General features: G+C 44.6%; 1 protein-coding gene across 1 annotated transcript in view; it reads right to left on the reverse strand.

Annotated features, from left to right (window-relative positions):
- The window catches only part of SUDS3 (SDS3 homolog, SIN3A corepressor complex component), a 36,079-nt gene that overhangs the window by 13,043 nt on the left and 8,849 nt on the right, over positions 1–14,187 (reverse strand). The window contains exons 5-10 of the mRNA XM_036276547.1: positions 14,120–14,139; positions 12,724–12,880; positions 3,409–3,504; positions 2,451–2,512; positions 2,264–2,285; positions 976–1,081 (exon numbers count right to left, since the gene is read on the reverse strand). Coding sequence (XP_036132440.1) covers positions 976–1,081; positions 2,264–2,285; positions 2,451–2,512; positions 3,409–3,504; positions 12,724–12,880; positions 14,120–14,139 — 463 coding nt within the window. The remainder of the gene's footprint in view (positions 1–975; positions 1,082–2,263; positions 2,286–2,450; positions 2,513–3,408; positions 3,505–12,723; positions 12,881–14,119; positions 14,140–14,187) is intronic.

Raw genomic sequence — 14,187 nt, forward strand, 5'->3', positions numbered from 1 at the left:
AGAATGCAAAAATGTGTCCACCATGACTTAATAAACTGAGTTAAGAGTATGCCACATATGGACAATGAATAAAGGAATACATCAGGATTAAAAGAGCTGTGAAATGGTGGCAAGTCCAGGGTGATTTAACACCTAGCAGAATGCCTAGTTACAAGAGCAGACAGTAAATGTTTGTTGAATGAATAAATGCATGAACTCTTCAGCGTCTTTCATATTATTTTGCCTTTTCCTTCCCAACGGAAATACTGGCGGTCTAAAGGTTTCAACCCATCTTCGATCTAAGCTAGTAATGTTTTAGGACACAAGTATGTCCATGCTGCTGCTACTATACTGGTATTGGTAGGCTTACATCTTCTGTGATGCCCCTGCAGACTGGGGTCAGGGTTGGGTAAACATACTTCCCCAAGTATGTTTCCTGGAACACTCATATAGCAGTACGGTGCATGCAAAAGGGTCCCTCACCAAATAACGCCTCATGACACCTTAGAAAGTCACAGGTGCACACTAGCATTTCAGCGGACCCAGAGAGTGCTACAACGCAGAAGCCCATTTATCTGAATTAACATGGTCATCCCTCAAACTCATCTGACCACAAAATCCTTTTTTCCGCAGGATACCATTAATTCTGGCACGCACAGGCAGAGTTAAGAGATGACAGAGGAACCCTGACCCCAGTCTGCAGGGGCAGCACAGAAGATGTAAGCCTGCCAATCCCAGTATAGTAGCAGCAGCATGGACAGAGAAAAGGGGACCACCATTAGAAGCACACGCTGTGGAAAAACACAGCCTTTAGAGATCTACAAGTAGCATCAACCAAATGACTCCTGACACATGTTTAAATGTTCTTCCACTTTTAGTACAATGTAAGTCAAGCAGTAGTTTGCTCTGAAACAAGAACTATAGACAGGCCCAGCTCTCTTTCCAAGTGGTTCTTTTGAGACTCTTATGAGTAATCTGTGTTTTGCTATGACGTACCATCTTTTATCATAGTACAATTTGCCATCTTCTATCCGGGCTTCAAATCTCTGAGCTGGAGACTCAGCTGGTGTGGCAGGCAAGTGTTCAGGAGAGGATGGGGATGCTAGAGGAACCAAATAAATATTTCAGTGACTAAGCATGTACCAAACATGTGAGTCCATCAGCTAAAATTCTTTAATTGAAATACTATTAAAAGGTGCTAATAATTATAATCAAGTCCTCACAGTTGTAATAAATGGGAATCCAATAAAATTCTTGTATAGTACATCTAATGATCCTCAAAGCAAAATTGTGAGATAAGCAAGGAGAAGATTAACCTCGGTGAACACAGGAGAAACTGAGGCTCAGGCAGATTTGCCTGAGGTCACTTAGAGTAGAACTAAAATCCCAGTGACCCAGCAGAAGCCCAAAAGGGCAAAAATTAGGTAAATCTCTTTAAATTTATAAGAAATGAAAAACTTTCTAGAAATACTTATTACTAGGTAGAGCAGGTTATTGGGTATGGATCAAGTCAAGCTAACACAGTGCTAGTAACTACAGTGGGTTCAGGATCTAAAAGTACACACTTACTCAAGTAACCCCTTTCCCCGTCATGCTTTCAGAAACTCGGGCCCTCTCTGTGGACCACAGCAGCCCTCGGGAGAAATTTATTTAAAGAAAGAAGAATCTTGTTTTCTTCCTCAAGACACAGTAAGTAGAGGGATGTGTGAGTAATCACAGTGCTTAAAAGAAAACAAAACAAACATCTTGCCAGCTCCGAACCCTAACCGCCCAGCGCAGGCTCCCGAGGGCTGCCCTGCAAGGACACCGTGAGCTCTGGCACGGTCTCTTCCCTAAGCTGGGCCTGCGAGAGCCGGCGAGTCCGTGCCCAGAGCCAGGCCGTGAAGTCACTGCTGTCTAGTGCTGTGCTCAACGCCACAAAGCGAGTAATACTGACAAATCCTCTTGGTTTTTCAGAAATGAACGTGTCCTTAAATTTTATGGCTGATGCCCACACAGAGAGGAAAGCTTTAGCAGCCAATCAATCTTGTCTCTTCTACAATAAATCCTAACACAAAAATAACTTGAACATAGCAGGGTTAAAAAAAAAAAAATCAGGGGAGGGTACACATAAGGTTCCCTTCAGCTTTCATGATTCTCCTAACTGTCCTGGTGCCAGGTGTATAGAAGACAATGATGAACACTTAATTTTTGAAAGTGGCAACAAATCCCAATCAGGTATTCACATGCTTCTCCAAAAACATGATAAAAAACTGCACAAATACCAGTAACATCATGCACTTACCTGGTCTCTTGGGTGACTTAAGCTGTAGAAAGAACAACAAAAAATCTTAGCTGTAACATCTTAGACCTTCAGATGCACCTTACGGTGTCAAAGGTATCAAACTGATTTAACAAGTAATGTGAACAAAGTAAAGCTAAAAACCGTATCAAGCCTAAGCTTTTAAACAAACAAACAAAAAAAACTGTACCTTATTTAACGTTCTCAGATCCTCCATGATCTGTTCATCTGTTAACAAATAGTTGAGCTGCGGTGTTGAGAGTTAAAGAATGCGTCTCAAAAGCATGGTTTCCAAGCAAACAGAATTCAACAAAATGGCACCAGCCTTTTAGAATTTACAAAGTGTGATTATGTTACACGGCATCTTTACAATAACAGTTTGTCTCTTGGAAGTTTTTGATTCTCCTACTAAATGGCATGGTGCCAGGTATATAAAAGAATTCACACCCCCATCTTACAAACTTCAATGATGCAAAGGTGGAATGAGTGTCGACAGGTAACTACAGTAACAGTGAGCACAGCACACTGTTAAAAGGACTTCATCTCGAACTAATGAAGTGCTTTGGTTCCAAAGATCTGAAGGCTTCCACATACATACCTGGGGTTTATCTTCCCTAGCAACTTACATGATCGGTTGTGAAGATAAAGGGACCTGAAGTTATGCCCTTTCTTGGTGGTGGACAAATAGCTGAACCATTTTGTGCAAATGACTATTTATTAGATCCTCAAGAGGATAGAAACAATACTTCCCCATATGTCCTCTTCCCATTCCCATTTTTATGATTAAAGGGGCTTCTTTATGTCTGACTGAAATCACATGTGCAATCCAGGGATACAGATAACGAAGGAAGAAAAGGCAACTATCACTGTCCTTATTTTCCAGGTGAAAAAATTAAGGCACATGAAATCTTCAGTTGCCCCTGAATCTCCAAGTGGGTACAAAATCCAGGCTGAACTCCCAACACAAAGTTTCTTTCCAAATAACTGCTCCCTATAAATCCCTCCCACTAAAAGCAGCCGCCATTGAGGACTCAAATATGACTACTTTCTGTAGGACAATAGCCATGTGTATTCTACCAAATTGGTAAACAAAGGATTTATTAGTCTTAAGGGGGAAAAAGTGACCAAGGCTTGATGCAAACGGATATCAGGAGCAGGTTTTCTCCTCTTGTCTGGAATGGGGACAGGATCATTTGGTCGCCGCCTCAACTTTCTGGTCATGATGGGTTTCACTTCCATAGAATCTGTGGAGAGAATGGAATGGGTAAATCTATCCAACCCCCACTGAAGTCAGTGAAAATTTCCATAAAGAATACCTGCCCCACAGCCAGCCAATCAGACTGTTTTACTGGAGACATCTGGTCCACACGTGGCCCAAGCCAGACACCCATACCAGACTTCGGAGAGAGGGTCGTGCTTAGAGGATTCAGACCTGCTGACCTAGGAGCACGTCCCTCTCAGAAACACAGCCCAGCCCTGCTGCCTACTGTCACAACCGCTACAGACATCTCTTCAGTACCCTGAAAACCAGGGACTTTCCGTCTCTTCCTTCAAATTTAGAGGCCACAGTGTCACAGGCTCTTGGGACTGAAAGGAACCTTTGGGTCATCTCCATCCACTAATTCTTGCTGTTCCCACGGAGGGTGGATGAACTGAAGCCCACCAGTATAAAAGGCTCTTTTAGAGATCAGTGGCCTCAGTGCCAACAATTTTATATGAGATCTTCATTTATAAACATGAACAATTTTATTTAATAACCTTTTGTAGCTACTTGACTATCAAGAATGATATAGTGAAGGCTCATAATAAAAGCCTCTTTTCATTCTTCTTGACTTCTCTCTGCAGTCTGACACTGGTTGCTAACTTCTCTCGCCTTAAAATCTCTCCTCCCCCAGCCACTGGCACAAATCTCCCCTTCTCTCCTGATTTGCCTCCAAGGGATCCTTTTTGCTGGCCTGTCCCTTAAAAACTAGTACTCTCTGGGGTCCAGCCAGTCTCAGCCTGTATCCCAATGAATCTCTGATCAACTCCAATATACCTACCTTTCTGAATGGCCACCTATACCCTACACCACCATACATTCTCCAGACTCCAAACCAACTCATTTCCTCTTATTTCACCTCCCACGGCTGCCTTCTCTCCTGCGTCTCAGGGCATCACCTCTACACATCCTTCACAGCCAGAACACCTATCACCCGTGACTTCTCTTCCTTCATCTAGGCATTAATCCACCAGACAGTGGCAGTTCTGCCTTTTAACTACCTCTCAACTCCAACCCCTCATCATATCCTCACCTCCCTCAAGGCAATCTTCCTAAGACACAGATCAGATCCCTTTGCACCTCCCTCAAATATCTCAGGGGCTCGGCACTCTCTACAGAAGAAAGGCCAAGCCTCATTTCTGGTCTTCCTCGCTCCTCCTACACTCACACACACCCAGGGTGTGAGCCTTCAGCCATTTGATCACTCAAAGGCACTGCTCTCTCTCTCTCTCTCTAATCCTCACCAGAGGATATCTTCAGATAGAGTAGTGGTGGGGAGGAGAGAGAAACATCAATGTGAGAGAGACACATTGACTGGTTGCCTCCCACATGACTCCAACCAGGGCCGGGGATGAACCACAACCGAGGTACGTGTCCTTGACTAGAATCGAACCTGAGCCTCTTTGGTCTATGGGTCGACGCTCTAACAACTGACCCAAACCGGCCAGGGCTTTTTTTTTCCCCTAATATTTTTATTGACTTTTTAGAGAAAGAGAGAGATACATCGATGTGAGAGAGACATATCAATAGGTTGCCTCCTGCACGCCCCCTACTGGGGATCGAGCCCACAACCCAGGCATGTGCCCTGACCGGGAATCAAACTGGACCTCTCAGTCCGTGGGACGACACTCAGCCAACTGAGCCACACCAGCCAGGCAACGCACTGTTCCTTCTATGCCTTGAAGACTCTGCGTGCTGTCCTCTTTGCCTAGCCTCCTCTACTCTGCACGGTAAACTCCTACACAACATCCCCCTCTGGGACCACTTCCACAGACAGTAACTAGAGCATGTGTACAAACCTCTACTGTCACATGCCACAAAGTTTGGGACATTTCCCCCAACAGATGCTTGAATTCCACCCCAGCCTGATGATGAGATAAAGTTAACTCGAGATTATGCACACTATCAACAGAGTAGACAGGACAGCCTCCCAGAATTCAAATATAACCCTTCCATTATGGCATATAAGAGTATATAATAAACATCTGAACAAAGTTAAACAATGTTTCTGCATGCTGCTCTTAACAGAACGGGCAATACTGATTTTTGGCCCCCAAAAGAAGGAATGGAGGTAAAGTGTTAAGAACCACAGATCTAATGACTATTCATAAAAGCACACTTGGAAGTGGGGGTAGGAGGAAGGACAAATATGCATGCACCTTTGGGGAAAAAGTGTGTGTAGGGGGCTTCTCCCTAAAAGAAATCTCTTACCCTATGCTCAGATGCCACCTCCTCTAGTCACTTACTGGCCGGTGGGTCTGAATCCCTGCTGTGGCTGTGTGACCTAAGGAGGCTTTATAAATACTGTCTCAAGTTTCCTCATGTATGAAATGGAAATATCAATAAAACTGCCCTCACAGGGTGCTGTGAGGATTACATGAGATAATACGTGTAAAGCACTCAATACAGTGCCTGCCATAATGGAGTTCAATCAATGCACGTTTTATCACCGTATTTTCAGCCAGGAAAAAACTATACAAAAACCTTTTTAAAAAGTCAAGGTTTGGCTCAGTGGTTGGAGCGTCAGCCTGCGGTCTCGGCCTGCGGTACAGAGAGACCCGGGTTCGGTTCCCGCTAAGGGCACGTACCTCGGTTGCAGTTTGTCCCCGGCCCTGGTCGGTCATGCGAGTGGCAGCCACTCGATGTGTCCCTTCACATCGATGTTTGTCTCTCTCTCTCTTCCTCTCTCTCCCTCCCGTTCTATCTGAACAAAAAATGGAAAAATGTCCTCGGGTGAAGATTAAAAAAAAAAAAAGTCAAGGCAGCCCTGGCCAGTGTGGCTCAGCGGTTAGAGCGTTGGCCTGTGGTCCAGAGAGACCCGGGTTCGGTTCCCGCTAAGGGCATATACCTCGGTTGCAGTTTTTCCCCGGCCCTTGTTGGTCGTGCGAGTGGCAGTCACTCGATGTGTCCCTTTCACATTGATATTTCTCTCTCTCTCTCTCTCTCCCTCCCACTCTATCTGAACAAAAAATGGAAAAATGTCCTCGGGTGAGGATAAAAAAAAAAAAAAAAAGTCAAGGCACAGTCCCTGCCAGTTTGGCTCAGCGGTTAGAGCGTCGGCCCGCGGACCAGAGTCCCGGGTTCAGTTCCCACCAAGGGCACGTACCTCAGTTGCAGTTTGTCCCTGGCCCCGGTTGGGGCCGTGTGGGTGGTAACTACTCAATGTGTCTCTCTCATGTTGATGTTTCTCTCTCTCTCTTCCTTCCTTTCTCCCTCCCTCCCACTCTATCTGAAGATAAATGCAAAAAAAAAAAAAAAAAAGTCCTCAAGTGAGGTTTAAAAAAAAAAGTCAAGGCACAAGCAGCTAAAATAGAAGGAACAGACTTGAAGGCAATTGATGTCAACTGTGAGACTGCAACACTCAGACCAACCTGGAAAACGGTGTAAAGGGAGCTCACCCAAACCTAAAGAGCACCAGAGAAAAAGCATCTAGCTCGTGAACATAATGGCATGTTCTGTTCACTACAGAGAGTGGCCAGGTGTGCCCTACCCTTTAGTTGCCAAGTCTGGGAGAAGGGGAGGGAGGGTGGGCAATACATGCTGGAAGTAAGCGAAGTCAAGGTATAGCTGAAGATCTCGTAATATCCCAGTCCAATTGTGGCCAATAAACTTAGGAAATCACAATTGTATCACTCACAAATCCAAAAATATAATCAAATTTTTCTTATGAAATGGTGAAAATCAATTATTTTATTAGCCTACTCACAACAATAACCTAATCAATGAAATTCAAAAAACTGCTTCAGCAGAAGGAATGTGCTCTGAAGAAGCCTCTAAAATGTATTACCGTGTCCCCACCACCATCCAGGAGAGGAGAGCAGGGAGCATCCCTGGCCAACGGTCCAGGAGGAAGATGTGATTCGAATTATATCAACATGTAGGTATCACAGCCCCCAAACTACAATAACATCATCTACTTAACTCACTTTATTCCAATGCCAGGTTTGCCTAGTTGAATTCCCAGTTAATTTTTTTCAAAGGGGTGGGACATCCTGACCACCTGGGTCTGAGTCGGCTGCAAGTGCTTATTATTCACTGGCAGCAACAGAGGCATTTATAACATCAGTCTCCTGTGAATCTGGCCAGTAAGAGTCCCAAAAGGGGCTTGATCTGGGTGCACTGACAAAAATTAAACGTCGGGAGCTGAAACTCAGACCTTGGAAAGTGGGAACCCTGGAGAAGGTACTGGAGAGGGAAATCAGTCTTCCTCTCAGACATGCTGCACCAAGCACCAAACATCTCTAACTGGCTCAAATCACAAAGCCTCCTAGATCCAGGGACTCCTCGTATATTTGCATCAGTGGGGAAGCTATTTGCAGAATCTAACTGAACATCAAACAACTACACCAGGGCATATATGTGACAGAAAACAATGAACAAGCAACGAAACTAGGTACACAGCTCCTCTCCAAACTATCTAGAGTATCTGACCTTTAATTGCGTGAATCCTAATGCTTACTCATCGGGGAAGAGCGGACTGGCAGTCACAGGCACTCCCCAGGCAGCACGGGTATCCCAGCTAAGAAATGGAGAAGCTGTGCTACAAGGTCATTATTACAGCACAGTCCCTTATAGGAAGATATTCCTGAGAACATTAATTACCCACAATTAACATACAATTACCATTTACTGGCTGGCCTTTTGTTCTGCATCTCTCTCCAACAGCTCACCTGCCTACAACACACCACTACAGTAAAGGCTTCATTCTAAAGTATTTCCACCATTAAAACAAACTCATACCTGTTTAGTTGTTGAAAAAAAAAAAAAATTAGTTGCAGTGACCCAAAGGAACATCCTTAAGAAAAAGGATGCAAGTGGAAGAAAAGCTATCACAGAATAAACATGGTAGGAGGTTGGAAATTACCCTCAAACCAGAGGTAGTGCGACATGGGATTAGACTAGAAGCCCAGAGCAAACCCCAGTACACCCATGCCCCTCTAGTGGGGTGGCAGGCTCACCAATATCATATATCAATGCTGCAGTGACAACCACAAACGGGTGCCTTAGGAGGTGGGTAGAGGAAGGGCTACATAATCAAGGCCAGGTCTTTGGAGGTCAAACCAGGGTGGGTAGGTAGGAAGGAATCAATCTCCATTAGGCCAAAGTTGCCCGGATTTCAGGGATGGCATTTAAAGAGGGAACCAATCAAGCCCTCCTCTGCACCCCATCACATTAAACATCCTGGACTCCACAATGGCAACATCAGTAAAGATCATCTCAGGGCTAAGCCCACTTCAACCAAAATTCACGTCACCTCTTCCACTCCCCCTTCCCAGATATTTGTGTGGGACCTCTTCTTCTGAACTTGACTTCCAAGGTTCCCTGCTCACTGGCATCTGTTACAGATAGGGTAAAATTTACCACTCCTACAGTAATACAACCACATATACCTGAAAGGTTTTACAATCAATAAAAACAAGCGCGTCAAATCTCGATCTCCCTCCCTCTCCACCACTGAATGTTGGGGGAAGACATAGAAACTGTGTCAGTCTTGTACCTATCAGAACACAAGCTCCTTGAGGACACAGATTTTAGCTATTAGCCTCATTTTGGAAGTGACTTAGTACCACATGAATCCATGGTATATGCAGGGAGTCCACATAATATGGTAAAACAGGCTTGGAGTCAGACAAATTCTGGCTCAGCCACTGTCTCACTGGGAGAACTTGGAGCAAAAGGCTCTGTTTCTGAGTGTACTTTGCCAAGTCAAGTCACAGGGAGCTGCAGGAACTGAATCAGGTTACAACTCCCAGTTCCTAAGTGCTTACTCTGTGCACCAGCCACTCTTCGAAGCTTCAGGCATCATTTCAAGTTAATCTTCACACCAACCCTCCATGGTAGGTTCTACCATCTCCTTGCCAAATGAGAAACCCTACCACAGAAGTTCATGCCAGGGTGACGGTTCATCCACATCTGTCAGCCTATAGAGGCAGCTTTTAAAAAATATATATTTTCTTTATTGATTTTAGAGAGAGAGGAAGGGAGAGGGAGAGAAAGATAGAAATACCGATGAGAGAGAACACCAATTAGCTGCCTCCTGCATGCCCCTACTGGGGATCAGCTCACAACCTGGGCATGTGCCCTGACCAGGAATTAAACTGGAGACTTCTTGGTGCATGGGTCAACCACTGAGCCACACCGGCTGGGCGAGCTCTATCATATTTATATAATACCTGGTTTAATGTAAGTACTCAGGAAACAGCTCCTATTTTAATATTATAACTACTCATGGCTCTAGCCTTGAATCAAATATCTTCTGAAGGAAATTATAACAGGCTTATAACTGAGGTCATGAGTAGCTTCGACAAGGGCCTGAGCACTGGAGGATGTCCCTGGTGGGGCAAGAACTTACAAAAGAAAATGAAGTGGCAGTTAATGGGCTGTTGGAAGAACGCAGAAAAGGCAGCTGTCCTGAAGACGGGAAAAGAAAAAAATGACTTAAAAATGATAAAGCTCCCCACATTTTCAAGCTCATTAAATTCTCATTAACTATTTGAGTTACTTATAACCTTGGCCTCAACTACAGAGCAAACTCACACCTAGGAAATTCTACCTATAACTTCATTGCTCAAAGTGAGGGCCGACCAGCAGCATCAGCAGCCTCCAGGAGGTACTTAGAAATGCAGCATCTCGGGCTCCACTCGACTCCCTGAACCAGAGTCTGCATTTTAGCAAGAATCCAGGTGACTCATCCACAGCCAGGTTGGGGGAGCACTGACCTAGAACTTCTCCTGGGTTCTTTACCGACAGCACACCTTTCTACACGCACACCCAACTGTCCTCACAAGTTCTCCATAAGAGACTTGGGGAGTGAAGGGAACCTCCCTAATTCCCTTGAAGGTTTGGAAATGCTTTGCGTCCTGTCGGACAAAGCAGGTCACCGGATCCACCCATATCCAGTGGGTTATTTGGATTAAGCTTCTCATCAGTCCTATTTCATTTTGTTGTTCACAAGATCTTCCTGTTAAACCAGAAAAGGAGAGTTTAAGAAAGCTCTTTTCTGGGCAGAGCTGGGCAACACTGATGCTAGGCATCAATCCTCAAAGGTGAAATAAGTCACTCAGTGAGAGGAAGGAAATCAGGCCTTTAATCCAACACCATGGCAGCACCATCTGTGGAAATGCTAATTACCCTTCCAGCTCCAGTGCCTTCTTTCCCACTCTATCATTGCCTTGCAGTGCTCTCCATACCAAGGGTACCAAATGGCTTGAGGAAGGACATCAGTACCTTTAATGCCCACGGCTAGCTTTGAGCACTTCTGTCATCTATGTTACTGCGTTACAAATGATTTCCCCACGTTTATTTGTCTTTTCTACCCTGGCAGGCTCAGCCTTAAGTCACTGGGGATGCCTCCTGTCCCAGTTAAGATTCTGGCAGTAAAACTGCCTGGCCAAACAATGTCTATCACTTGTCAACAACTAGGATGCCAAATCACAGGTAAGGCGATGATATCCTTCCCTGCAGATGGAAAGGGAACAGCTATAAAGGACAATATTTCCCACTAGCCTAATGAAGGCTCCCGAACATCTGGTGGCTCTAGCAGAGAGCGACGAGGCGTCAATGCCAGCCACAGCCACCACCAGACAAAATGATGTGCGGGTCAGAGAACAGGCAGGCAGACTAGTACCAAACTAGGTAGTATACAGTGCTCACGGCCCAATGAAAAAAGCATTGCAACAAGAACAAGATGGTGCTGTCCGAAGATGCTACTTGAGCATCCCTTCTTGCTCAAAAAGAACATTTCTGAGCTGCCTTCAGAGGTCTTTAAGGAAATCACTCCTTTTGCCAAGTCTCTCGATGAGGAAACTATCAGAGGAGAGATTTTTCAAGAATGAGACTCCCACTTCAGACAAAACCACATCCTCATCAGTGCATCACGAGATTGGAGCTAGAAGTTCATGTCAATGGGGAAGCCAATCTGTGTCATTAGTTCACAGCACCAGGAACACAGATGGGGAAAACAGCTCTTGACTGTTAATTTTAGTTTCAAAGTCAACCCAAGGACTTACATAAAAACAATGCATTTGCTATGGACCCCTAGTACCTTTAGAATATTATAAAAGTTGAATTTTGGGGTATGCAGAGGACCGCTTACATATCCAAGTGACCAACTCACCACTGACTTTCCTTGTGGTATTTGCTGATGGAAATTTTGCCAAGTTCCAAAATAGCTAATTTAAGCTAATTGCCGCCCTGTATCCTTCTAGGATTCATCAGTCTACATATGGCAACAGAAGAGTCAGCCCATATTGCTTCTCCCTTAAACCTGCTGAGTTTCCATATGCAGATTACTAAATCCTAGAAGGCAAGGGAGGGACTGGCCCTGAGTCAATGCAACTTGACTACCTCTACAGGAAAGGAGTTCAGTTTAGCTTCCCTTGCTGAAATCCTATCAGCTCTTTCTGAAATGTTCACAGTAAGGCCTGGGAGAAGAGACTTTTTTATTTCTCACCTGAGGATATTTTTCTACTTCTCATCAGATAGAGTGGAAATGAGGGGGAGAGAGAGAGACAGAGAGAAACATCAACATGATAGAGCCACATCGACTGGTTGCCTCCTGCACAACCTGACCAAGGCCAGAGATGAACGTGCCCTTGACCGGAATCGAACTTGTGACTCATTGGCCCACAGGCCATGCTCTAGCTGCTGGGCAAAACCAGCCAGGGCAAGAGAAAGGATCTAACAGCATAGATGGTACAGTCAAAAGCCTTTGTTCTCACATCTAAGTCAAAAGAAAACAAGGTCTTTTCTGTAATTAAGGCAAACTGAAAAAAAAGAAAGCAGCAGCAGAGAGGCTCAGGTAAGTAATCTGTGAACATGACCAAAACACAAATGGCAGCTGACCCAAGAATTAAATTAAATAAAGCATATGCCAGAGACTTCCGTTACTATCTACCAATTCATTGAACACCTGTTATGTTTAGGGCACTATACTGCCACAATCGTGTGAGATAGGGTATGATCAGCCCCATTTTACAGAGGGGGAAATAGGCTCAGGAAGGTTAAGCGGCTTGACTGAAGTCACACAGCCAATGCAAGACAAAATTAAAAATCTGACCTGTCATGTCAAAACCCACTCTGCTTTTAGCTTGCTCTGCTCAGAGGAGGGACTGAGACCCAAGACAGAGAGCGTTAACTGGAGCATCGCTGCTGGCCCAGTCCTGCCTCGGGGCTCCCAGGACCCTGGCTGGTGCTTTCGTACCTCCAGTTAGTTCCATCGTTAGCTTTTCATTTTCAATCATTTTCTTCTTTTCTTCTAGCTCAGCAATCAGGTTCTCTTTCAGCTCAACCTTCTTGTCTTCAAACTCTTTCACCGCTGCCTTCTTTTCTTTAATGTAATTTCTTTCCACTTGTTCAGTCTGAGCAAAAGAAAAACACAGAATACGGGTACATGGCCCTGGCAGCCAGGGCTCCACCTTGAAGTCTGGCCCTGCACCCAAAAGCAAAGAAAATCCCTTTACTAGAAATATGAAAAATTGTTGCTTGCGCTCGCTCGCTCTCGCTCTCGCTCTCTCTCTCTCTCACACACACACACACACACCTGCAGTAATAGTCTCTGCGAGCCAGTTTTCCAATGAATGGCATAAACTCCTACCACACAATTTCTGCTTGTTTTTATGAGTATACCTCACTTGCTACTTAGGTTTTTCCTGTCTTCCACAACCTGTATTGTACGGCTTTTAATTGTGTTAAAATAAAACATTAATTCCTCAAAGATAGTAAATAAACCCTTAAAGGACACAATTTCAAAAGAAAAATGAAATATCTATATCCAAAATTAACTGAGTCAAGATGGCAGGAGTTACTGTATGTTTTGACATCTACAGTAAGATAAACATCAAATAGAGTAGGTCATTTATTAGGTGACTAAACCCCAAAGCACTAAACACTAGAATTATACTAAATGAAAACTGCACAAACATCTATTTCTAAATCTCACCAGGGGCTTATGGTGGGTGATGGCTATGGATCGTGTGGTCCCTCGGGCTGTGACCATGTGTGCTGCACTGACTCAGGTGTGAAAATGGTTTCCAATAACGTGGCTCTGATGAACTCCCGCCCTGCAACTCCCCCACATACACACAAGCCACCTCGGCAACAGCACATCATTCAAGATCCAGGCCCTCATCTCTGTCCCAAAGCACTGTGCCTCACACAGAACCAGTCAGTACTAGATGTCTGCTGAATAAAAGGAAAATTTTAATCCATCTTTTCTGCTGACCCAGGGAGTCTCGGCTATAAACCTAAACTATTGAACCAATTCAGAAACTGGGCTCCTTCGAGGACCAATGTAACAAATTATTAAGCCATCCATTATAATTCAGACATACTCCCAAATGGCTTTAATGTGAGATCATTATTGTGAGTCAACAGGAAAGCTGTGAGGAGTGAATGTCCCCTAGTCCTGTGACAAGCAGAGGCTACCCAACAAACAAATGAATACATGGAATTTTTGAACTGAGACCAAATGTCCTTTCGTCAAACAGAACAGTGACGAAGGCTTCCAGCTGGAGGCTTCCCAGAAAGGCCACCAACTGGGAGAGGAAGATTCCAGTCTGAGAACGAGTCCGCAAACCCAGAAGATCCCGAGTACTTACTTCCAGCTGGAGGAAGAGTTCTGAAAGAGATAAAATGTGCAATTAGATTCGCTAGGCTGTGTCACCTT

The sequence above is a fragment of the Molossus molossus genome, unplaced genomic scaffold (genome assembly GCF_014108415.1).
Source record: "Molossus molossus isolate mMolMol1 unplaced genomic scaffold, mMolMol1.p scaffold_m16_p_22, whole genome shotgun sequence".
Taxonomy (NCBI): Eukaryota; Metazoa; Chordata; class Mammalia; order Chiroptera; family Molossidae; genus Molossus; species Molossus molossus.